This window comes from Hemicordylus capensis, chromosome 13 (genome assembly GCF_027244095.1).
Source record: "Hemicordylus capensis ecotype Gifberg chromosome 13, rHemCap1.1.pri, whole genome shotgun sequence".
Classification (NCBI taxonomy): domain Eukaryota; kingdom Metazoa; phylum Chordata; class Lepidosauria; order Squamata; family Cordylidae; genus Hemicordylus; species Hemicordylus capensis.
In genome coordinates this window covers 15,486,958-15,513,840 of record NC_069669.1, presented here as the reverse complement: position 1 = coordinate 15,513,840, position 26,883 = coordinate 15,486,958, and the positions used below count along the sequence as shown (strand labels likewise).

General features: G+C 43.6%; 1 protein-coding gene across 8 annotated transcripts in view; it reads left to right on the top strand.

Moving 5' to 3' along the window:
• MAD1L1 (mitotic arrest deficient 1 like 1) overlaps positions 1 to 26,883 on the top strand; it is a 578,229-nt gene that overhangs the window by 59,022 nt on the left and 492,324 nt on the right. For all 8 annotated transcript variants that reach the window (XM_053276888.1, XM_053276891.1, XM_053276890.1 and 5 more), the window contains one exon: positions 3,334 to 3,420. In XM_053276888.1, coding sequence (XP_053132863.1) covers positions 3,334 to 3,420 — 87 coding nt within the window. The remainder of the gene's footprint in view (positions 1 to 3,333; positions 3,421 to 26,883) is intronic.

Genomic DNA, 26,883 nt, shown 5'->3' with positions numbered 1-26,883 from the left:
CAAACTAGATGCTGTGGAATCTAAAAGAGCCTGGATCAAACTGTATTTGGTTGCTTCAGCACTCTCTTTCATGTCACTGTCTTCAAGCTTCATATCATTTGTTTGCAGTCTGTACCATGAGTGTTAAATCTCTAAACCAACTGCACGCATATCCACTTCTTTGCTGGACACTTTGTGTTGTAATTGCCTTTTCACATTTATAGAAAATGTGCTCTGTTTGCTTGCGCTCCTTTAAAAAAAAATTTAAAGTGTGCCTTCAGCTTATATTTTTAATTAGATATACTTGAATTCTTGCACTGCTGACCCTGGAGTTGGAGAAACACAATTTGACGAAGGCAATTAAGTCTCTAGCCTTCCTCCTATCCTCTCTTTCACTTAAATTATTTGATCCCCATTGTGCTCTGTCTGTTTAATTATACAGTATTCTGTTCTCTGCTTTCACGGCTTAGGCCTATAACATAATAGTCAAGAGTACTTACTTTTACCTGTCTTGTATGCTCCAATAAAGCACTGTTATGTGTCAGGAGAGGTGTATGTGTGTTGGAAGCCTTGTTTGTCTTCTGCTGCCATGGTGGTGAGGAGTGGCTTAATAGCATCAGGAAGAGATGTGCAACATATATACACAATTTGGAGTTGAGGAGAAGTGAGAGCCCTCAAGTGGAGTCTTCTGGAATTATTACTGCTTCTTCCCTGGGTCATATAGATCAGGGATTCTCAATATTGGGCCCCCAGATGTTATTGGACTTTGACTCATGCCAAAGGCCACTGGGCCTGGGGATTATGGGAGCTGAAGTCCAATAACATCTGGAGACCCAACACTATAGATCATTCTTGAAGTGAAGGAAGCGCAGCCTGGGAAGGAATCCCATCAACCTTACAGAGAGTGATAGGTAACTTGTTTGACTGAGATGTGCGCGCGCTAGGGAATAGGAGTGAAATGGTCCCTTTTGCCTCTAGAATATATCGATACTGAGACAGATATATGTATGAACAGAGGTGTGTACCCATAGAATTGCATAAGTTTGCATAGAATAGATTTCCCCATGACTCTTGTCTTATTTAGACACTATGGTGTGCATGCATACAGGTGTCTGTGTACATGTACATATTGTTGTGTGAATGACTGTACATGTGTTTGTTTTTAAAGTGAGCAGGCCCCCTCAAATGCAGGGCACAAATAAGAAGTGTACATGTGTTGAACATGGTGTATGAATAACTGTACCTCTGAACAGATCTATATGTGCGTATGTTGTACACAAATTGTGCATGTGTTGAATACAACATGTTGAGGAGGGCTTTGGGGAGCTTTAACTTCAACTAGACAATGTAAAGTTAAATCAGTGTTGAGAAAAGTGTTTGATATAACACTGTTATACAGTGGTGATTCAAGCTTTGGGTTTCCTACTCTCATTTTGAGAGGAGGACTTGTGTGTTCTGTGAAAGGGATAACTTGATATTTTGAGTTGTTTTCTTTGAATGTGGGCACATGATCAAAACAGACCTTTTGAAACAAGTGCTGGCATTTCATCTATGAAAAGGGTACCTGGAAAATGAAAAGACACTATCTCTTCTGTCAAATTTTTGTACCTAATGATGCTAATATTTCTTTTGTGACTGTCCAGGTTTTGCTTCTTGTGTTAGCTTTCAGTTTAAACATTTCTATTTGCCTTGTTCAGTACAGAAATAGACTGCTTATTGGTGCCCCAAAATTCACAGCTGTCAACAGGAAAATGTTTGCTACTGACCAAGCTTGCCCCGCCATACAGGTCCCTACTTCTGCTGATTAAGTTGATGTATAAAATAAATGGATAAAAGCCTTCCACTTGGGTGCAGGAACCTTTTGCAGTCTTTGATGCGACAGAGGGCAGTGCAGCACAGCGTATTAAAAACTAGCTTCAGGCCCAACGATTGAATTGCTCTAATTTGCCAGTTAAATGAGAGCAATTTGGGCCCTTACTGAGTTTAAAAAAAACATCCTGGACAATTTCTGCAATTTGCTTGGTTGACTGGGATCTTTAATCAAGTTAAACTCCATATCTTTACAATGTTCTTGTATGTTACCTATGAAACCTCTTTTCATAGCACTTGTTTACTGTGCTGCATGTTCCCTTGCTTATTTAGTTTATTTAGTTATTTATTTAGATGTGGCATGTTAAGGTTTTGTGTTTGGTACATTAGGTTTGCAAATAAGTTCAAAAACGTTACTAGCTCACTTAACTAACATAGATATGTGTGGTTATTTGTGGCCCATTGGCAGCATGAAATGAGAGGGATGGAGAGAAAAGCCTAGCATTTTTCAGTGTGCAGGAGCTTCTACGCTTAGCTGCCTGGGGATGAGTGGCCACAGGTGACCAGATGAGTGGCTGCATATATGCTTGCATTACTAGGTACAAGAATTCCACTTAATACCTTCACATCAACCACTGACATCTCATTATTCATTTCTGTCTAGTAAGGCTAGATGTTGGAGATTGGCTGGTTCATGTCAAGTGGAATGTGTTATATTTTCTAATGTACTAAACCACGGCTGCACAACGGAGGCCTTCCAGCTGTTGTTGGACTAAAACACCCATCATCCCTCACTGTTGGCCAGTGTGGGTGGGGATGATGGGAGTTGTAGTCCAACAATAGCTGGAAGGCCAAAGTCCTACAACTCTGTACCAAAGAACTTAAGAAGGATTTGCCCAAGAATGCATCATCTTCCATTTGGTCAAAGGGGTGTAAACATCTGTTTATACTGACTGCTACTTATGTTTGCTTAAGTTATTTGTTTTTATATTCTACAGTGGTCCCTCGACTTACGAAGATAATCCGATCCGAACGCACGTTCGTAGGTCGGAATTTTCGTAAGTCGAAAAGCACATCCACGGAGGTCCGGAACACTCGTAAGTCGAGGAAACCGCATCTAAAAATTCGTAGGTCGAGGAAGCCGCATCTAAACTGGCAACGACTTCCGGTATTTTTTGTCGTTCGTATGTCAAAATTTTCGGATGTCGAGTGCTTCGTAAGTCGAGGGACCACTGTATATCGCTTTTCATGTGATATCTGGAATGACAACAGTAACTTAAAGTTGCAGGGCACAATCCACTAGGAAATTCTTCTGCAGTAGAATTGACTAGCTATGCCTTTATTTCAGTAGGGCATGATGAGACTTCCTGGTGGATTTTCCCTGGAGTAAATGTTAATGCTGACTTTTTATAGCCCGCAACTCATGTTCAGCTTCTAATATGCAGTCTTAGTCTTGAGCTGCCTATGATCTAAAATTGCATCACTGGTAACCCTTAGCCTTTCTCACCATCTCTAACTGTGAATTGTGTGTGTTCCAATTGACAGGAGCCCTGTTGACCTCTCCAGGCACATCATTGCCCTGCAGCAACGGGAGCTTGTTCTGAAAGAACAGAACTCCACCATCTCCAGCAGGTAGGACTGCCAGCAGACTTCATATTGTTCATATCAGTCTTAACAGGGATTCTTGTACTTCTCATGCATAAAAGACAGCTGTGTGAACTTTGACCTGGGATGGATTGAAACTTGCTGTTGTTTAGGGTCATGTGACCGTACCACCAGTTTGCCATTCGGAAGTCACTGGGCACCCTTGGACTTCTCAGTGAGACTTGGCTTTGCAGCCTTAACATACTTTCAGCCATTCTCAGGGCATGTGGATAGTAGCCATGAGCTGATAGGAAAAGATGTTGTAATGGAAAATGGTTGTGTGCTCTTGTCCTTCATCAAGAAATCTTATGCACTGTTTTCTCTTTGTGTGTGCATATATGCGCATCTCCTATTTGGATTCATGGGTTTCATTTGTCAGTAGTGATCATGCTGTGGCAAGAAACATATGAATGTGGGAAGGAACTTGATATGGCTTGGCCAAAATGCTGCCCAATGAATGAAGATAGTTTTAGGCTGCTTTGAGGATGAGGGATGGCTTAAGCTTATGTGTTTACAATGCTTTGCTACATATTAAACAGAAATAAAACTATAGATTGGCTAAATTTAGTGTTAGCCACAAAGAAGTGATCCAGGCACTGGTTTTTCAGATAAATTATGTGAAAATTAATAACCAAGCTCTAGATAGTCCAGGAGTTCTAGCTTGTATGTATCCAAGGGGGAATTTTGGTAGAGCAGAGACCAGAATACTTCAGTGGTGAGCACTGTCATGGCAAAGACCCAACAATGGCTGACTGTAAATAAGCTAAATAATCTGGACACTCTTCAGTACTTCATAAAACACCCATAAATAATGGGCGCTCTTCAGTACTTCAGTCAGCCAAAGCTGGAGCATTGGTCCAGATTCTTCAGCTTGGCATTTGTGGATGGGTTTTCCCCCTCCTGATCCCTGGAATCACTGCTTCTAAGACTGACTGGTCTTCCAGAAGGCAAAGGGTATACATTTCCCCAAATCTCACCAAGAAGTGGCCCTAAAGGATGCGTTAAGCTCTTACATCAGTGTGCCATCTGAATAATCTTTGAGAGCTTGCAGTGCCATATGCCCGAATGGTTCATGTCTGAAGTTGCAGATGGTAGCCACTTCTGTTTTTTTCATTATAGCCAATCTGCCACTGTTTGGATTAAATGTGCAATTTGACAGACTAGCAATGTAACATTTGGTGGCTATACTTGACTGTTTTGGTTTTAGCACACCCATGCAGTTCTTAGATTGGCATCAGGCTTACTAGCGGCAGGCGACGGTGTGAAACTTCTTCCATTGCTGCCATATTTTAGGGTGAAAGAAGGAGGCAGTTGTGATGGAATGATGCTGTAACAAAGTGCAGTTTGAGATATAGGCAGCTGTTGCCGTGCTGGTGCAGGAGAATAGGGAGTGCACAAAATACATAACATCCCATATGTTATATTAGTTTTATTTTTTATGTTATTTTTTAAAATGCAGCTCTTTAGAAAAAAGTATCTATGTTTGTTGGCTGAGATGATTTTGGGTGGCAGTTCCACTACCACCGGTTGCGAGGATGAGATGCATTTTTCATTGAGTGTCTGAGTGTGCACTTGCCTTCTCCATGTACTGTTTCCCAAGCAATTTCATTTCCTAGCAGTGGTCTGTAGCAATGTCAGTCCTTGTTAAATGCAATGCCGAATTGGCTTTCCAAAAATTATTTGGGCATGTGACACTTTGCATTTATCAGTGAGACTTAATGAGAATATAGACTGCCCCACATTAATAGGAACATAGGAATTATGCTCTGAAACCGAGTCAGACCATTGGTCCATCTAGCTCAATATTGAGCAGACTGGCAGCAGCTTCTCCAAAGTTGCAAGAGGCCTGTGTGAAGCCTCTGCCAAAGCTGAATACTCTGTCCACCGGAACCATTCAGAGACGACCTTTCCTGCTGTGCAGTGCTGCGCTTGGCCCAGCTCTGGAGTGGGGCTCCTTGAAGGGAAGTAGAGCGCATTTGAGCCCCATAGCCATCTTGGGAAGTGTGCACTGGGTGCTGGGAAGTGTAGCCCTTCCCAGGGCTTTCCTCCTAGGGTACTTCTTAAGAGAGGGCTCTGTCTCTGTTAAAGGGCCCTCATAATACTGAGAAAAGTTCAGTACTGTGCGGTAGTCAGCACAGTGGGAAATGGCCCTCATATTGAGTTTCCCCCGCAAAGTGACCCCCACTTGAAAAATTGACATACAGAAAATCTCCTTTTGATATATTAGAGACCTAGTTAGTTCTTTAACAGGATTTCCTGTGACTTTAATTGTTGATTTTGTTATCAATTTTCCGAATAGTCAGAATTGTCTCTGCGTTAGGGTATGTAGATATAATATGCTCCATTTTACATTCAAATGTCTGCAATGACTACACATTGGTACACATTTCAAGGCAACAAGTTTTCAGTAAATTACAGAGTTAAATTGTTTCCCTTTAACACATGGTCTCCTCTCTAAGGTTTCCCAGCTTGATGAGTTTTTGTCTCACAGGTGTGGTAATGTAAAACACTTGTGCTTCAGTTCTTCAGGCAGTAGACTTTCCAATATTAGCCTTTTTGGGTGGAAACCTATGTCCTCAGGATAATTTGCTTTTGGTAAGAGTCTAGTTCCCCCCCCCATGGTTTTTTAGATTTTGTTGTGATATCTTTCTATTGTCTGATATACAATCTTACTTAAGTTCATTCCTGCATTACATTTTTGCATACTCTTTTACTTTGGGTTTGCATTACAAAGCTACTGGTGGATGTGGTTAGCAGTGTTTTTTGATATTCTGTTAGGTATGTTACAATGTGATTTTTATTTTTAAAAAGGGATTGGTTTAATGATTTTGTGTGCTTTTGTGATATATGAATTAATCATTCTACATTGTGATTTTTATTAACCATTGTTTGGAGAGTTTGTATGTTCAGTGCCCTAAAGATGGTATACCCATGAAAACACATGGGACATAAAAATGTTTTTTTCTAATAAATCCCATACATCACTGTGCATCTTGATGGAGATTACCCCCAGCCCCCTCTTAAAAAACAAACAAAAAACTGTGCTGAGTGCTGCTCTCCTTGAGTCTCCACTTTATCAAAAGTGTCAGCTGCCTTGCATTTCAAGCTTATTTGTTAGGTTTTGTGTACACAGCAGTCAAATTGTAGTTCAGTGCTAGTTAAATGCACTTCCTGAGTCTCTGGCTGTATCTTCTACACTACCTCCTGAGGGTCTCTTATCAATTCTGGATGATCACAGACTTCATTCCACAACCTCTTACTAATGAGAAGCAAATTCAAGCTGGGCAGTAAAAGCTTTGAGCATAGCAAGCTGAGAGCACTGGAAACCGCTTAGCCAGTTGTTAGAATTGCTAGCCAAAGTTTAAAATTCCCGGATAAATTCCAGTTTAACCCCTTCTCCAGGGTTGGTATTGAGACTGGAGAAGTATACCCAAAAGCATGTTTTGCTTAGTATCGTGAAAGGGAAAAAATATTGATTTTTTTTAGGGTGATGATTGGTTTTATTCAGCATGTCGCTCATGACCTATCAGAGAAAATGTTGTCTAATATAGTAATAGCCAGGAGCAATGTCTTTGTTGAGAAAGCAGTTCTTTACAAATGCCTATTTGTGCTAGATATAATACACCAATTTAATATGGGGGGGTAGTAAAACAATGATTACTTTTTATTTTAGAGAACAGTAGGTGAAACTGACTGTAAACGCACTCTCAGATTAAAACCCAGGTTTTCCAAAATACTCTCATTGTTTGGTTTCCAAGTGTCTCACTCTTCTTCTGTAATATATATATTTTGCCTTAAGGGGATATGGAATACTTATATTTAACTCTTCCACCACACTTTATTTCAAAATGCCCAGGGGGGCTTTCAGTGCTGCTTAAGAACAAATCTAATCACATGGTGCCTGGATAAATATGTTGGACTTAAAAAAGAAAGACAAAAAGTTAATGGGCTCCTTAGTCCCCAGATCTTTGCTTTTGAAATATATGGTCAAAGGGTTGTGGTTGTAGTCATCACACAAGCCTTGCAATTTGCCTTGAGTGTTAGTAATAATGGAAAGGTGGGATCTAATCCCATTGAATAAATAAAATGATACTTTGGTGGTTGTTCCCAGTGACCTAAGAAATCGTTCAAGAACAGCTTTGAGGGTTAAGGCCAGAAACTCCAGTGAAGAAATTCAGCAGCCATCTTGGAAGTTTAATGGCTCTTTGCTTTGGCAGCTGGACCTTGTGTCCTAAATGTTGATGCTTCTAGCCTCAAGTTCTGAGGGTCATGTTGGTGTCTGTTTTGAGAATAGAAAAACTGTATATAGATATACATGGTTTATTCTACTAGTGCTACTGCTACAACAAATATTTATATACCACTCTTCAACCAAAGTTCTTAAGCATATGAAACTATCTTTTACTGAATCAAACCCCATTGGTCCATCTGGGTATGATGACTAGCAGCTTCTTTCCAGGGTGACAGTCAAGAGTCTCTTCTATCCCTACTTGGAGATGTCAGAGATCGAACATGGGACCTACTGCAAGTGATAAAGCATGTTCTTTACCACTGAGCTACTACCTCTGTATTTAGAGTTAGTGCCTGAGTTCTATTATGAGAGCCAGCATGGTGTAGTGGTTAGAGTGCTGGACTAGGACTGGGGAGACCCGAGTTCAAATCCCCATTCAGCCATGAGACTTGCTGGGTGACTCTGGGCCAGTCACTTCTCTCTCAGCCTAACCTACTTCACAGGGTTGTTGTGAGGAGAAACCTAAGTATGTAGTACACCACTCTGGGCTCCTTGGAGGAAGAGTGGGATATAAAATGTAAAAATATATAAATATAAATATTTTGGTGCTCATAAGTGGCCCATGCCCCCTCCACCTTGCAGAATGTAGCACCCAAATGTCTAGGACAGTTTAGCACATCAGCTGTTCGCCTGCTTGTGGCTTGCCTTCCCTAAACGATGTAGCTTTAGCAGTATATTAAGAGACTAGTAGACTTCACTGCTCAAAGCACCTTGCTGCCCATGAGTAGTAAGGAGTATTTACAAGAAGTGGTGTGAAGCCTTAATACCCCAGCCCTACCAAATGTCTCTCATGACAAATCATCAGGGTGTCCTGCTGATAATGAACAACAAAACGTCCACAGACCCCAGCACATTATGTAAGAACTGTGTATACTTTGTGCCATGGTTGCATGATAAATAACATTGGTTGAAGCCAAAAGGTGAGGACGACTATGGTGGCAGGGTCAGCTTCTTATGCCAGCAGGCTCTGTTGATACCATGGATTGTTGACATGTTGTACAACAGAAAGAGTTATGCTTGGGGTCAATCCCTCGTAGAACCTTTGCTGTATGAAGGCGAAAGTCCTGTTTGGAACTCTTACTTTCCATCCCATCTTGTTGCCCACTTCCACAATAATATTTTGATAGTTTATGGTGCTGTGGAAGTTATAGGCAGTTGCCAAGTTTGCTAACTGTCATCTCCCTCTTGGAGCTTTCAGGAGATCTCTGATGGGAAACCTTGCCATGGGACTCTGAAATAACTAGAGTGTTTTAATGGATATTTTAATATTTTGTTTTATTCTTGGTTTGTTTTATGCTGTAAACTGCCTAGAGAATTCGGTAGTGAGCAGTCTATAAATTTATTTAATAAATAACTTGAGTTCTGATAGCTAGCTAGCTAGCTTGCTTGCTTGCTTTATTTTGGTCATTGACCAGCAATTTGAGTTCCAACACAGTTCTGCAACCCTTTTCTATGGCTCTCATGCATGTGTCTTTTAAATCTATTTATATTTTCTGATTGGGAGGTCAAACTCTGTTTAATAAGGCTACTAAAGACATTTTCCATTTCAGTTTCCACCCTGCTGGTTGATAGAATAGCCCTAGTTTCCTCCTTCTGGGGTGGTGGTGGCGTATCTAAGTGCTAGTTTACTTGAGGAGTGTCAGTGAATGGCTTCAGAAGACAAACCAGGCACGCCAAAGCTGAGACAAGGGAGCAATTTGCTACATACAATCACATCCTTGCCTACAGAGCTGGAGAGTAGACATAGCTGTGCATGGAGTCAACTGGCAGCAACAACTGCTGTTGAACTTGCCGTGGGTGAAAGAGTGGGGCAAGGGGAGGGAGAAGTTTGCAGTGTGGTAGGCGAGATTGCTTTGAAAACACTTTGCTGGAAGGGAATATGCAAGAACAAATAACTTTGCCTTATACCACTTGCATTTTTTCCTTTGCTGCCTTTTGTTCCTTTACTGAAAAAAATGCCAGTAACATATTATGTGATGCTAATATTACAGTCCTCCCTTTCCCCTTGTGGCTCCTGACTTTTGACACTCGAACCAAGCTTTAGGGTTTATTTGAGCCTCTGCACATGTGTTCATTGACTTGTAAAGACTACCTGATCTCACTCGTGGAGATGATTGGGCTAGGACTGCCTGGCCTTTGCATCAGGGCAAGAGTCAGTGCCATTCTTCAGCTGGCTAGGTTAATGGCAGCGCCCCTGCCAACTTCAGCTTTGCTGGTGAACAAAATGACTAGAAGTGGGGTGCTAACCAGGAGACAGGGAGATGGAGGAGGGAGGGCAAGTAGCAGAAATGGAAAAAATGGGATAGGGAGAGAGAGGGAAGAAAACCTGATTAAGGGGGATAGGACAGACAAAATGTAGAAGCGGTACTATGGAAAAATAGTGGGAATTGGAAGAGTGCTAATGAGTTGGGGCAGGGATGGGTAGTTTGTCAGGTAACTCCTCTTGGTATGAATGCCACCAAGTGGTGAGGAACATCCTTTATATTAGGTTGTGGGAGACCCAGTGTCTGTCAGGTGACTGGCACTGCGGGAAGGCCCCCCATCACCTGAGCTCATCCTCACCTTTAAATTCCAGTCTTTGGGGCACTGCCCATACTCATAAGACACAGATCATCGATGCAGGGAGTTGCTGAGCTTTTCTCTGCACTTCTAGTCTCTCGGTGAAGGCTGACACGGGGAGGTGGATTGTCCCTCACGTGTGTGATGGAAATACAACCTCTTGATTTTATGCCACCTTTCCTTTACTAGCTTTGGCTAGGAGATCGATACATGACTCTGATACTCTCATCCTGTTCTTTATTTGGCTGTGTCTAAAAATGAACATTGAGCTTGGCATGTCTGGCAAAGCTTCCTGGGAAGGCTGGGACTCGTAATGATGGGACTCGGAGTTGTATTGGCAGAATTAGGTGGAAAAGCCTTCTGCTTAAGTGGAGGCTGGAGGCGCAGAGGGTAAGCAGCTTGCCTAGAGAGCAAGAGGCTGTTAGTTCAAGTCCCCGCTGGTGTGCTTCCCAGACTGTGCCTAGAAAATATATATTTGTAGTCACCTATATCGGGCAGCAGCAGCGATATAGGACGGTGCTGGAGGCGGACGCTCACTTCAGTGACAACGGCAAAGGCACCATCTCATACGGAGTGGGAGAAAGGCAATGGTAAACCACTCCTGTATTCTACCAAGAAAACCATATGGCTCTGTGGTCATCAGGAGTCGACACCAACTCGACGGCATGATCTCTCCTTTCCTAGAAGTTGCTTGCTGTTCTAAGCACAAAATTCACTGGCTTGACATTGATTGTTTTTGGATGAAATTGTATACTTTGCATCATCTTTCATTGCCCTGTTCTTCTGTTGCTGAGCAGCCAATTACTATAATTAGGCTAATTATTATTAACTCTTGGGTGCGGATATAACGATTATTCCACATACAGATCTTCTGTGCTGGATGCAACAAAGGAGAGGCTGTTATATTATATATAGCCGTATTTCAAAGAAAGCCGTGATGAAAATAAGACCTCAAAAGTAAGTTGGTCTCCCCCCCCGCCCCGCCCACAGTTCCCAAGGCCTCTATACAAAGCTTAATGTCCTGACTTAAGTGTACAAAGAGCTTTTTGAAAGTTGCAGATAAATTTTGCAAAGAGTTTTGAATAAGTTGCAAATAGACTTGCAGTTCTGGGCATTGTATTGCAGGCTAACTGCTTGTCTGTCTCAGCAAAATACTCAGTCTCGGGCATCAGAGTAATTTGAACAGATATGCATCCTCTTCCATCTTAAGGCTTTTATTACTTCCAAGCCCACTCTACCTTCTGTTATTGCAGCTGGGGATGACGGGAGTTGTTGTCCACACATGTGCATGTGGGAGACTACATGTATGAGCACTGTAAGATATTCCCCTGAGGGGATGGGGCTGCTCTGTGAAGAGCATCTGCTTGTTTGCATGCAGATAATTCCAAGTTGCCTCACTGGCATTAGGGGTATGCACAAAACCGGGTTGCCCAGTTCAGTTCAAGTCCAAATTAGACTCGAACTGGACCAGGCTTCTTTGGTTTTGTGTACCTTGAACCCCCTTGGTTCGATTCAGGTTTTGGGGGGTTTCAAGTCTAAAAAAATAAATTATTTTATTTATTTATTTTAAAACAAAAATAGAACTCGCCGCTGCTCCATGGAGGTTCTCTGAGGCCGCAGGTGTCTCCAGATGTCCCCCCCCCCAGCCTCCATTATATTCCAAATTGCCCAGTTTGGGCGGTCTTCAGCCCATTCCGGGCCTCACCCCCATGGTGGCGGCCATTTTGCAGGCCACTGCACATTCCCAATGGGCCTAGAAGAAACCCCCAGAGTGGCGGTGGTGAGTTCTATTCCTGTTAAAAATAAAATAAAATAAATAAAGACTCGCGAACCCCCTGAACAGACCGGGGGGGGGGGGCGGGGCGGGTTTGACTCGATATTGGACCGAACCGGGGGCGGGGTGTATCAGACCGATATCGAGCCATCAGACTGAACCTGTTCGTACATCCCTACCTGGCATCTCCAGATTGGACTGGTAGAGACTTCTGACCATGACCTTGGAGAAGATGCTGCCAGTCTGGGTAGTCATTACTGAGCTAGATGGACCAATGGTCTGATTCAGTATAAGGCAGCTTCCTAGTAAGGATGTGCATGGAACTGGCGGGGGCCGGTTCGAAGGTGGGGGGATATTTAAGGGCAGGGGAGGGTGAACTTACACCCCCCTTGCCACATTTCCCTGCCAGCCTTCTCTTAAAAACTGGTCTGGCGGGGCAGCAGCATTCCTCTCTGCTGCCCCATTCCCTTCTCGGTCCGGAAGTGATCCGAAGTACCCTGCGCGTGTGTGCACATTTTTGAGCACAGTGTGTGTGTATGTCCGTGCGCAGGGTACTTCCTGTCTCTTCCGGATCGGGGAGGGATCGGGGCGATGGAGGAATGCTGCCACCTTGCTGGACCAGTTTTTAAGAGGGTGCTGATGGGGAAACACAGAGGGGTGGTGGTGTAAGTGCACCCTTAGAACTGGCCAAACTGCTGCCCATAAAAAGGTCTCCGAACAGGTTTGTGCACATCCCTACTTCCTATGTAACATCTGCAGACCAAAATTTGATAACCTCTGGTTTAAAACTCTTGAAATGATATTATGTAATGGTTTAACCCTTAGTGTCATCCACTCCCATCTATGTTGGAATGTTAGGAACTCTTGCTGGGAATGTTCAGTTCCCACAAGGGGAAAGGAATGGGGATGTGCACAAAGTATTTTGTGTACATCTCTGGGGGTGGAAAGTGAGCAGTTTAAGAAGAGGAAAGCAGTTCTTACCTGCTCCTCCATGGCTCCCCTGATGCCATTGTGTGGCACTTTAGGGATTAAATGCCCTGCCGTGGGTCTGCAGGAAGTTCCCAGCAGCCTCATCACAGAAATGGCGGCTGAGCATGCATGGATGCCAGCTTGAGGAGTCAGCATGGTGTTGCTGACCACTCAAGATGGCATGCATGCATGCTCAGATGCCATTTCCATGAGTGATGCCCCTTGCACTGCTGGGAACAGATCTGCAGTCCCATGGCAGGTTGTTGAATCCCGACAACGCCACACTGGGCTGGCAGGGGGTTGGCGGAGGAGCCATTGAGGAGCATGTAAGACATATTTTCTTCCTCTTAAAATGCTTGCTCACCCCCTTTTTGTCGTGCCCAAATGCTCCTTGCACATCCCTTGAAGAGATACTAGCTGCTGATCAGCCTCCATGGCAACTGTGACACGTGGCAGGCCAACTCCCTGTTAGCGGTATCTTGGTTCTTTGCTTGCAGGTACCTCCCAGGTGTGCCGTCCACCACTTTGTTTGGTAGGCAAGAACGTGAGCCATTTGCCTTTAGGCCAAAAGTGTCACAAATTTCTTTTCTGCTCTTGTGCACACTTCAGGCACACCTGTTTAAGAAAGGGTTGTTGCATCCCCATTTGCACTTGAGGTGTGTGCACACACTTTTTGTGCGTGAAAGTGCTTTTACCAGTCTGTTATGCTGGATAGTGATAACATTGGAGTTTGCACTGTAGCACTGAGTCAACTGTGGATAAAAATTTCTCTAGCAAAAACGTTTACTAACTTCTTATAAAGAATTCATTGTCAGAGAGTTTCACTAGGAAGAAATACTTTTAGCTGTGCATAGCAAAAAATCCAAATTGTCGTAAGTTGGTGAGGGGGAAGCTTTTTGCTTCTCTGAAACGTAAATGACTAATGTGCATAATTTATTTCAGCATCTGGGCCTGAAAAGTTGCATACCAAATTTTGTTTGATTTGATCAACAATGGTTGAAAATTGGGATTTATCATGGAAATGCTGACAGATCTGAACATGTGTCAACGAAGCGGGTGCCTGACAAACCTTCTTATTGTACGGGGCTGGTGGTGAAATGTTAATTTTTTTTGCTGCTTTAATTGCATTTTTTCTTTGCTTAATCTAGCCTTTTCAAGTCTGGCTGTTTTGGTTACACTTCAGCGTTGAGACTAATTTTTCATTGAGTTTGCAGAAAACTTGTCAGGTGCCAGTACTACTTTTTGAGCGAAAAAAGAGTTGCTTGAAAGCTCCGGATTACCTTCCTTAGTTTGTAAAGATGGAAAAAGCAGCAGCTGTGCCCTCGCAAACCCTCCTTCTCCTGTAGTAATATCTTCCCGACAGAAGATGGTGCCTTCAGCCTTTGCTCAACTCCTTCCTATTCCTCCTCCCCCACTCTAAATATAAAAAAAATATATAAAAAATTAAAAAATTGTTCAGCACAGCCAGAATGCTGTCACTGGGATTATAAATTCTGAAGCCAATTAGATAAAAAACTGTTATAAATGAAAGGGAAGAAGCTAAAAGCTGGTGAATATCTTCATGTGTGTACGCCTGCCTTGGAGAGCCCTTCCTGGGGAGTGCTCAGATGCAAGCTTTTGCTGGTGCTTTAAAACATCCTCCAATCCAACACAACACAGATCTGAAGCATCTGCTGAGTTGAACAAGAGTGAACGGAAGCTGAAGTTAGAGGAGATGATTTTTAGAGGCTTGGTTGGATTTGGTGGAGAAGTTGCTTGGCGATGTGGCTGCTATCTATAGTATTGGGCAATTCTCCTGACAAATTGTGAGCCTTCCATAGAAGTTTTCAGGGCCCCCAGAATGTTCCTCCCCATACTCAGGATTCCATAGTGTGACTGCCACCTTCCTGGAACCCTTCACCTGTGCTCTTTCTTCAATTGCTTTCTCAGAGGAGCATAGTCGTCAGGACTATGTACGCTTATTCTTCATACCAGGCTACAGTTCATACTGGCCCACTCAAACCACCATAATCTCAACATGCCTACAAAGCATTCTTTCCTGTCTAGGGAGGTAGGCTTCAGGAGGCAGGTGTTTCCCTACTCCATGCACCCGGGGGAAAATGCTACTTCATTTCTCAACATCTTACTCACTCTGTTTGTGGCTGCTGCTGGTGGCAGCGGCTGCTGCTATGGACATCCTGGAGAATTTCTTTCTTGGCATCTTTCTTTTTTTAAAGGGATAACTAAGATTCTATGAAGAATCTCGTATGACTGTCGTATTTGTGGGGTAGAATGCTTTTTGATATTTGCTTACAACTTGACCCCACACACTTGCATTATCGTACCTGCTTGTCTTTCTGGCATACCATCATGGTTTGAGGTCTTGATTCCAGCCTCTTCCTGTGACAGCAGGGAGGTGAGCTGGTCTTGTGGTAGCAAGCATGACTTGTCCCCTTAGCTAAGCAGGGTCTGCCCTGGTTGCATATGAATGGGAGACTAGATGTGTGAGCACTGCAAGATATTTCCGTCAGGGGATGGAGCTGCTCCGGAAAGAGCAGAAGGTTCCAGGTTCCCTCCCTGGCAGCATCTCCAAGATAGGGCTGAGAGAGATAGGGCTGCCTGCAACCTTGGAGGAGCCGCTGTCAGTCTGTGAAGACAGTACTGAGCTAGATGGACCAAGGGCCTGACTCAGTGTATGGCAGCTTCCTATGTTCCTATGTAAATGGTTGATTATATGAAGCTGCCAGTACTGAGTCAGACTCTTGGTTCGTCTAGGTCAGTGCTGCTGACTCTAACTGGCAGCAGCTCTCCAGGGTTCCGGGCAGGATCTTTCTAATTCCTACCTGGAGATGTCAAGGACTGAACCTGGGATTCTCTGTATGCAACACATGTGCTTTTCCACTGAGCTATGGAAGTGTTGGAATCATATACATAATTAGAACACTTAGTATGCAGTGCGTGCTGACAGTGATTCTCATCACGGAAGGAAAGGCATTGTTCCATTGGAATAAAACAGTGATAACTGTAACAGGCCCATATTGTGAGGCAGTCTTGTGGGCCGCTGGCCTGCCCAGAGTATCATGCAACTCAGCCAGGCTCAGTGGGACCTACAGGAGCTTTGCGTGCTCGCTCTGTCATATCGTTTTGTTGTAAACCGCCCAGAGACTTGCGTTTTGGTTGGTATACATTTATTTACATCTAATGTTAAATAAATAAATATTTATATCCTGCCTGATCTCTCTCTTTAGGCAGTGTACACAATCCGTCTCTAGGCATAATCATAACCCTTGTGATCCAATTCATAATCCATCTCTAGGCAGCAGACCTACAGAAGCGTCACACATGTAGGCTTGCCTGTGGTCAGGGTACAAAGCTTAAAGGAGGAAGCCGAAAACTGCCTCCCCCACACAGACACAAGAACACACAGTCCCTCCCCCCCTCCCCCCAGTTCTTTGCTGTCCCCGAAAGAACAGGCACTGGCCATGTTCTGCAGCACATGCGGTCAGGGCTCAGAACCAGACCTCTGTGTTGGTTTCTTATGCAAGTCCCCAGCCCACTCCTGATGACGAGTGAATCTTGGGTGGTGGCATTAAGAGTGAATGTGTTTGCGCTGTTGGGATTTTAAAGGAGCAAGATGAATACAGAAAGACACTTCCATGGAATTATGTCATAGCTGAGACCACGTCGTGGCTGGAGCACAATGGTGGCATCCATAGCACAAGAGTCAATCAAGTCATAATCATCACAGATTTGTGCAATTGCTCTGAGAAGAATAGACCATGTTAGTTAATCGTTAGATCTGCAGACCAATTCCGGGTTCTCCTTATCCAAGTGGTGGCCAACCACATTTATCAAGAGTGCTCTTAACTATGAATGTATGTCACTTTGTCTCTAATGGACTTTGTATAGTCTTCTGGATATTTTGCCTGTACCTTTTTGTGTTGAGAGCTTGGGTGAAGAGCTAGTCTTGTGGTAGCAGGCATGAATTGTCCCCTTTGCTAAGCAGGGTCTGCCTTGGATTGCATTTGAAAGGGCGTTGACATGAGATGACTTTAAGATTTCCCCCTTAGGGGATGGGGCTGTAGCTCAGCAGAAGAGCAGAAGGTCCCAGGTTCACTCCCTGGCAGAGTGTCCAGGTAGGGCTGAGAGAGATTCTTGCCTGGAACTTTGGAGAGTTGCTGCCAGTCAGGGTACACCATACTGAGCTAGATGGACCAATGGTCTGACTTGGTATAAGGCAGCTTTCCTATGTTCCTGTAGTGCTGCAATAGTAGACAAGGCTGCAGGCCTAGTTATATGTAGGTGGACCCAGAGTCACTTGTATTTTTGTCCAGGAGTGCCACAAATCCCAGCTGCCTGTGGCACCAGCGCCAGTTTGGCTGTCTGTAGTCTGTGCTGTATAAGTGGATGACTGGCTGTCTCAGGAAATGTTCTTGTATGCCTGCCATGCATTCTTGGACTCTTAGTCCAATATTCATTCTGCCAGATTAAGAGAGCATTGTGGGCAACTCTTTCATTTCCTTTGCTAAATGCCTCTGATCCAGCACTGAAAACAGGATACTCTTCTGTACGTCTGACATATCCCTAGTCTCTATACTAAGGATACAATAGCCTGTTCTGCACTGGCGTCTGAAGTGAAGTTTGTTGGTAAACTGATTCCACAGTTTTCCTGGAAACAAAACAGTAGTCAATGCTTAATCTCACAATGGTATTACCCTCTATCCACTCAGAGATTTGCTTTCTAGGGACCAGGGGAGGGGACTGAACCATAAAGAACATTGGTCTTGCATCCTACTAAGCTCTAAAAGGCATCTCCTCAAAATGCAGAACAGGAATGACTTGTTTGGGATGGGAACAAAAATATCGGGATTGTCCCTGACGACAAATAGAGAGAACTGAAGTGTATGTAAATCCAGATTGTAAGTGCATTTCTCCTGAGCTTTTGTGTCAAAACATGTTGTCATTCTTGCCATACTGTTCTGGGATCTGGTATTTCCAGAACGTTTTAGTTTGGATGGCTGGTCAGAGTTCACTGACCTCATGTATCATTAGAGCTTGGAGTGGCAATCCAGGGAAACATGACTCCACCCCATTAATATTTTACTGACTTGATGTGTCCTCACACATTTTCTCCGTTAATATTTAAAAACATTATTTACATATTCAGAGATCTCTTATAGAAGTTTGTATTGTTAAAAGAGGCGGAAATGGGTATGGTGCAAAACTTCTCTTTTATTCAGACAACAGAAGAATCAAATCCCTATCGGCAGAACAAACTTCAGTGTGGCTTTTTCTTGCTTAGCCAAGGGCTCTGAAATATTGATAAAAATAACCCCCCAGCGTGTTCCTTCTTGGCATGTGCAGATGAGGGAACATCCGATACAATCTGTGGTGGTAAACAGCCCACAGTTTGAGGAGGAAGCAGGGAAAATAACAAAATATGTCAGCAAAATAGGCTTGAGGTAACTCCGTGCCTCTCGCTCTTGCACATGCATGGTATTGGGTTGCTGAACAGAACTGGGCTGAAAGCGAATTTCTTGAAGTTTTCTTCGCTGTCTGGCAATGGCTCTCCAAAGTTTCAGGCACGAGTCTTTCCCCGGAGATGCTGGGAATTGAATCTAAGACTTTCTGCATGCAAAGCAGATACTCTGCCACTTAGTGATGGCCCATCCCATGCTTTGGAATTGTTTGCCCCTGGGAAGGAGTTGGGTCCTGCCTGTTGAGCACCTTGAAAGTGCATTTAACCCAGCCTGGTGCAAGGGTTTTGCTTTCTAACCTTGCCTGCTGAATAGAGCACCATCTTCTGTTGCACTGCAGGCTCTAGCTCCAACTTTCTCTGGTTCCTGTTTTAGATTTGGGTATGAGTACCCCTAATCCTAGCCACCTAATGGCGCAGAGGGGAAATGATTTGACTAGCAAGCCAGAGGTTGCCGGTTTGAATCCCCGCAGGTATAGTTTCCCAGACTATGGGAAACACTTCTATTGGGCAGCAGCGATATAGGAAGATGCTGAAAGGCATCATCTCATACTGTGTGGGAGATGGCAATGGTAAATTCTACCAAAGACAACCACAGGACTCTGTGGTTATCAGGAGTCGACACTGACTCAACAGCACACTTTATCTTTACCCATAGTCCTAGCCCTGCTATGTCATAGCATTGGGATGCCAGTTTTTTAAAAATGGCTAAAAATCTCATAACACAAAGGCAACTGTTATGAAACAATCAAATGCAATTCCTGGCTTCAAGCTAGCTATTAGGAAGTTACTTTGTCCTTTTCACCCGTGTATTATAATATGTTAGTGACCTCTTACCTTCAGTGTCTAGTGTTTGTAGTTATGCAACACATCTCCACTTCTTTCCCATTCCCGTTAATAATTTGGTGGATAGAGGCTGAGTGTTAGCAAACAGACACTTATTGCAACCAGGGAAACAGTTATTGCAGGGCAGTGCTTTACTGCTGTTTCTGAAGAGTAACAATATAATTCCATTACAGAGAGAGTGCAAAATGGCCTCTGTGTGGGGTGGGTGTGTAAGAGACTCAGTTGGAACAATAATTTTATATGTGAAGCCCTGGTAAAAATGTTAGAATGGATGTACTAAGGTTCCAGCACAGAACGAAGAAGTTTTATTGATTGAGCTTCATTTCCAAAATATGCCTTTAATTATTCTAGTCAATTGCTTGGTGGCGTTTAGTATATTTCCTGAGAATAGAGTATTCGGGGTAACCCATTTCCGGCTTCTGTCATCGTGGTGCAACACATCTAAGGCTCCACATGTACGTGCTTTGCTATGAGGAACTATTTCTGGTCTCTTGCACTTGTAAAATAGTGTCAGAAGCTGTGTATAGTGTAAAGGGCAGATAACTCTTCAGTCCTTCTGGTGTTGATGATATTGGTTATCTGTTTTTTGGGTTTTTTTAATCATGTCCCTGTGGAAATGTATTTTCATTGCCTAGTTTGTGCATTTTCAGCTTAACGGGGATGAGAGAGTAGAATCTTTCTAGTTTCTGTCCTGGTGTACCCATTCGTTTCCGTTGCATTGTAATCGACTGCAGTACCTTTTGAATCATGGCGAAGACATTGGGGTGTTGAGTCCTTATCACTGGATGGGAGGCCAGCACGACTTCTGTTTTGCACTAGGTCTTGCAGTGATTTAGCTTATTCCTCTGGGCCTATTGTGTTTTCCCTCTATCAGGGAGGGGACTAACATTTCTCCTTATACTGATGTTGGTCGGTAAGAGGGCGAAGGGATCCGACTGGTTCTGGATGGGGCTGCACTTCCCTTGAAAGAGCAAGTGCGCAGCTTGGGAGTACTGCTGGACCCAGCTCTGCTTTTGGAAGCTCAGGTGGAGGCGGTGGCCAGGGTTGCTTTTGCACCTCTTCGACTAGTGCGTCAGCTGTGTGCCTTCCTTGAGAAGGCAGATCTGGCCACAGTTCCCCATGCCCTAGTTATGTCATGGCTGGATTACTGTAACATGCTCAGCGTGGAGCTGCTCTTGAAAGATATTCAGAAACTGCAGCTAGTGCAAAACGCCGCAGCTAGGATTGACTACGGAGCTGCCCATTGGCATATTACGCCCATTCTGAAAGAGCTGCACTGGCTACCAATTTGTTTCTGGGTCCAATTCAAGGTGTTGGTTTTGGCCTTTAAAGCCTTTGGGCCCTGGATAACAGAAGGACCACCTGCTACCAAGAGTTTCTGCCCACTTGACAAGATCATCAGAGGCAGCCCTGCTCCATGTGCTGATAGTGAGAGAGGCTTGGTTGTTGAGCTCCTGGGAGAGGGCCTTCTCAGTCATTTCCCCCAGGCTTTGGAATGCTCCAAAGTGGCTGGTATCTGCTCCTCAGTCTCCTTGGCAGTTCTTAGGAAAAAAGTAAAGACGTGGCTCTTCATGCAGGCTTTTGAAAGTACTATTTTTACGGCTGTATAAATTACATTGTAAACTGCTCTGAGATTATTTTAATGAAAAGTGGTATATAAATTGAACAATAAATAAATCTTGGTTAGCATGTCTGCAAAGGCCTATGTTGATCACTACCACCAGAGAGACACAAAATCTTTCATTCTCCAACAGGGAGCCAGCAAAGTAGAGGTTATTTTTCCACCAAAGAGTCTGCATGGTAGAAATCAGAAGACTTCAGAGGACTGGCTTACACCCAACCCTGCCAGTCAGAGTAGATGATCCATCCCCATTTATTGGCTGGTAGGGCTGAGATGCAACAAAATACAAGGAAACAAAATCTGAGCGCTGCTGTTTTAGGGAGATGCATGAAGAAAGCAGGGGAGAGGAACTAATCCTCTTACCAAGAAACAAAAGAGCAATATTTTCTGAGACCAGAGTTCTGTTTAAGACCAGGGTTTTCCTTCAGCAAAACATACAAAGATTTCTATAGTAGTGGAAGTAATTTTTTTGTGCAACTGAGCAGTCTAATCCTACACCAGTTTTGTTTTCATAATGCTTGTTGCTTTTTGGTTTGCACTGTAAAAATGGGAGGGGGGGAGTGTATTGTGTGCTGAGATGATGAGATACTGTGTCAGGGTGCAAGCACAGAGGAAAGGATGAGGAGATGAAGACAAAAGTGAAGTAGGAAGCAGTGATCCCTCTAATATTTTTCATCTGTGTGCGGAATGAGTTTTGTTCTGGGCGGCAGTGTCAAGGCAGTGTGCACACACGTATATTCAGAGTGATTCAACCTGAGCAGGATCTAAAATGAACTGCGTGCACATCCAAAAACCTGTGAGCGCACATGCGCATGCCTTAGAGGGAACAGTGGTAGGAAGCTAAAGGAGATAAGGCTGGTCTGTGGACCAAGAGGAAGGTAATCCTTGAAAACCAGACATTTTACCATGTAGGGCAATCTTAAATATGACTATTTCAGATCACTGTCTTACACACACATTTCAGAAAGCAAGTCTGAATAACTATGGAAACAATGGAATCTATGTATTTACTGTCCTCTGAGATTACAGTATGCAGGCAGGGTTGAAATTGTTGTTTGGCTTTTAAATGGCCCCACATTTCCTTTCATTTTGCGGTCTACCTTGCTTTTTGTACATGGCTACAGGAACGAAGCAGAGGGAATGTTTAAGACATGTTCAATTCTGTGCTCGGCTAACTTTATTGCCCTCCCATATTTTCTAGCAGTAAACGTTACAAACTTTATTACATTTAAACCAGCTTTAATATAGTTGATCATAAAAAGCTGAGGAACAAAAGGATCTGTCCATAGCCGAGCTGTAGTCTCTGAGCTGGTGCTTGCCAGTTACAGTTTATATTTTGAAGGAAAAACATGTAGATAAGTCAGTTGGCCGCAAAGATGACAAAAGGTTCTAGAAAGCAAATCAAGGTTCTAGACAAAAGGTTCTAGAAAGCAAAAGGTTCTAGAAAGCAAATCAAATGTGGAAATGCATAAGTAGTTAAGTATCATTAAAGGTAAAGTGTGCCGTCAAGTTGATTTCGACTCCTGGCGCCCAATTTTCGTTGGTAGAATACAGAAGGGGTTTACCATTGCCTCCTCCCACACAGTATGAGATGATGCCTTCTAGCATCTTCCTGTATCACTGCTGCCTGATATAGTACCAGCGGGATCCGAACCGGCAACCTTCTGCTTGCTAGTCAAGCATTTCCCCGCTGTGCCACTTAAGGTGGTTTAAGTATCATTAGCCTAGAGAAAAGAAGGCAACAGGGAAAATGCTGACAGCTTTGAAATATTTAAAAGGACCTTGGAAACTATACAGGAGAACCCCAGTAATCCATGGGGGTTCTGTTCTCCGCTGTTATCATGGTCATTTGTAACCGCTCCACGAAAGAAACTGTGACAAAGGGTCCTAAAATTATCTTACCATGTTTAGTGGGTCTCCAGGTGTCGAGCAGTGCCCCCCCAAATCTGGAGTTTTCCCCATGAAAAACCACATGGTTTTTTGTTTTTTTTTAAAGAGCCACAAAATGGCTCTCCTTAAGTTCTGGTGGGATATGGCTTCCATCTACTATGGCCTTATTTTCTTTTATCTTTTCTCAGTGCCATATTGTGTTTGTCTCTCCTTTTACTCATTAGAACCCCAGAACAGGCTGCCAGCTTGGTGTTTCTTTAATTTGATGCAGTGGGGTGTGTAACATTTTCACGCACAGTACCTTGGAGGGTGTAAGCTTGATAAGGGTTCTCGAAACGCTGAAAGTTCTGTTTCCAAGACTAACCAGAACTCCCGTGGTGAGAGTGTATGTGTCTAAATGAAATGCATAAGAAGGTATGGGGAACTTGGCTTTCAGAAATGGGTTTCAGATGAACTATAATAGAATTCAACTTCTGGTACCTAAACTCAGTAGGCAAATGCAGTCTGTTCTTCCTCCTTTGAATACATATGGTGGTGTTGTAGGTATCCAGCAGACTTGTGCCTCCCTCTGAGAAGTTTCTATTGTCAGTTTCTTCAAAGGGATTGCTGAAAAGTAGCTTGGCTATCCGAATGGAAGAAGAGTTGGATTGTGACACTTTTACTTAATTACTTTTCTTAGTGATTTACAATTGGGGCTTGTTTCTTCTCATCTTTTGGAGTATATCTTACATTTTGGAACATTTGAGCATTCATGACAAAAATAAGTTTCTTCCGCTGGCTGTTGCAACTGGAGTATAAAGACATTATACCTACCTGGGTATAGCCTGGTTGTGAGAAGCGCTGGGATTGCTCTCGATCCCTGTCCCGGTCCCCCGCAACAGGGTAGCCCAGGCTTTGTATCCGGGCTAATAGTAGAATAGAATAGTAGAATAGTACCCCATTCCCCATCAGCCCCTGCTGCCAGCTGCAAGAGCGCCCAGCAGTGAGGGAATCCCCCAGTGCACCGAGCTCCTGGTGTGGTGTATTGTGGGATGCTGGAGAACTCCCTCCTCCAGCTCCCAGCTCTGCCTCTTGGCACGGTGCAACTCATGTGCCACACGAGCGGCAGAGCTGCCTGAACATCTCTGATCGTGCGTGGGGAGGCAGGTAGGAGCCTGCCTTCCCGCCAGCCCTCCCAACCCGCAACATTTTTGGTTGTGAGAATGACCTTATCGTGTGATTGAACCACCAAGTGCTATTATAGGAGTTTAAGGTCAAGTAGTTTGCGCAGTGGGGAAATGACTTGATTAGCAAGCCAGAGGTTGCTGGTTTGAATCCCTGCTGGTCTGTTTCCCAGACTATTGGAAACACCTCTATCGGGCAGCAGCGATATAGGAAGATGCTGAAAGGCATCATCTCATACTGCATGGGAGGAGTCAATGGTAAACCCCTCCTGTATTCTACCAAAGACAAAGACAACCACAGGGCTCTGTGGTTGTCAAGAGTTGACACCAACTTGATGGCACACTTTACCTTTACCTTTAGTTTGCAATAAAGTATGTGTGCAGAAGGCCCCAAATTCAATTCTTGACTTGTCCAGGTAGAGCTGAAACCATGCATGTAAATCCAGTCTTTGGCCGGGGCTGGGAAAAGACGCCTATCCTAAACATTAGAGAGCTACTACCAGTTACTGTAGATAAATACTGAGTTAGATGAACCAGTGGTCTGACTCTGTATAAGGCAGCTTCATATATAAAAAGATGTTTGGGAGTGTGTGTGTAGTCTGCCTAAGCCGCCATTCTTGAAATGCTGCGCTGCTATAAATGTTCCTGATTTGAGTAGAACAGCACCCCAGGCAAAATGAGTCCCTTCCCAAACAAAGGCAAAACCTGAATATATCTTACCTTTGAGTAAACATGCTTCCCCTCTGCCTTGAGATTGTTCTGTAGCCTTCTTGTAGACCCTGTTTATTTGCTTGGTTACACTATAGTTAATCCAAAGATTAAGATAACAGAATAAGGCAATATCATTGATTGGGCCAACATCTATTTCTAAAGGACTCTGCAAAGTTATATTGAAGGGTAGTTTAAAAGCTTGCAATATCCATTTACTGAGCCATTTTTGGAAGGGCAGTATATCAATCAATCAATCAATCAAACAAACAAACAAACAAACAAACAAATAAATTTACCACATATCAGCTTATACATCCATTGACCCAGCAATAAAATATGCCATTGTACCCAGAAGTCATTTGGATTTGCTCATTTTATTTATTTATTTAATATGCTGCCTGGCTGCTTTCACTTCCCTCCCCTTCTTTGGATGTTTCCCTTGTTTCAGTTTTAGATTGTAAACCCACTGGGACAAGGATCTAGCATCTCATTATTTGTTAACAACCATTCAAAGTAAATGTAAATACCTCTGTCTAGCCTTTTGTCCTGAAAAGGAACTTGTGAAATCCCCTAAAGGTTCCCTTGTTGTTTGAATTATGGGGTGGGGATTACCTGGGACAGCACCTTTTCTGAAAGGAGATTTTGGAACTCCCTTATGGAAAAAATCATTCTGCACTTTTTGTTAACATTTCAGTGCCTTTCAGAAACCTTTCAGAGCTCTCTTAAGTCTGAGGAAGTTTTCCTTCTAGCTATATTTTTGATTAAATTTGTTCTCCTAAATCCCTTTGCTGGCTTCTTGTTTTGTTGCCTGCTGTTTAATTAATTAGGTTTGCTATGCATTATGTTTTTAATTGTTGTGTTTAGTATTAGTTTCCAGTTAGCCACCTTGTAGAGCCTGTACCTTGTAGAGCCTGTTGGCTCAATAAATATTTTGATAGATACATAATGTGTGCTGATCAAAGCTGGCCTTTGAACAAATATCACCATTCAAATACTAAGAAAATTAAATAAAAATCAAAGTACATTAACTTAAAAGGTCAGCATTGCCTTCAAACACTGGAATTCTCTAGGGTTGTCCAATACTTTCATATAGGGAATACTTTACCCTACTTTTCTCATTGCCTACTTGCATCACCCATGTTAGTGGTCCTATTGTCCTCCACTTTGGATGTCTGCACCTGCATAGACAGGACCTTGGAACCTTCTAGAGCTATAAGCTTTTTGGTGGTATCCCCATACCCTTCGTGACACACACATAGCCCCTCACAGATTACCTCCCTCAGTCTTCTTCCAACTGCCGCGATAGCGACTTAGGGAGACTTTCTGCCGCACTTCATGTGAGGAGAGCTGTCAAGAAACAAACCCGTCTCTGACCCTTTATCTTTAATTTAGTTTTTCATTTTTTCTGTCTGTCTATCCTCTCATTTCCCGATCATTCTCATTTTATGTCTTTGTTTCACTTGCCCCACCGCCCCCGCTGAAGGTTTTTCTTCTCAGAGATCCTGAGGCAGTTTATGGCTGCTCGAGTCTCTCTTAAGAGCTGCCTTACTTGCTCTGTTAAACTCCTCATTTTGGACAGCCACGAGGAGTGCTTAGCGTGCCTTGGGGAGTCGCACCGAACTGACCTTTGCACTGTTTGCTGGGGCTTTACTAGATGGGCCTGATGCAAATGCACTTCCCGCCTCCGTGCTGTACTTACATGCTACAGTGGCCCTACAAGCTATTCCCACAAGCCAACTATCCTTAGAGCACTGTACTGGCTCTGGTATTCTGTGCTCTCAGGAATCCAAGAAGCCTTGGGGCTTAAGCCTGCTAAACAAGGGAAGCCGGTGGACTAAGCTGGGGTGAAGAAGCAGTGCAAAAACAAACACCCCATCACAGCTAAGACAATAGCAGTATCGGCGGTGACATCACCTATGCCTGTGAGCAAGGCTGACTCCAAGAAGGAGCACAAAAAACCCAAGACGGGTTCCAAAGCGGAGGCAAATGCTGGCTGGGAACCTGATACAGAAGGCACCCAACAGTCAGATGTGGAACCTACTCTCCCTATGAATAGGATGACTGGGACACACATGGTAAGAGTAAGCATTCCAAGGGGTTTGGAGAGCAGGAGAGCGAGAGCGAGAGGCCTTTTTACTCTCCTGGACTTTGCTATGGAGCCTCCTCAAAATA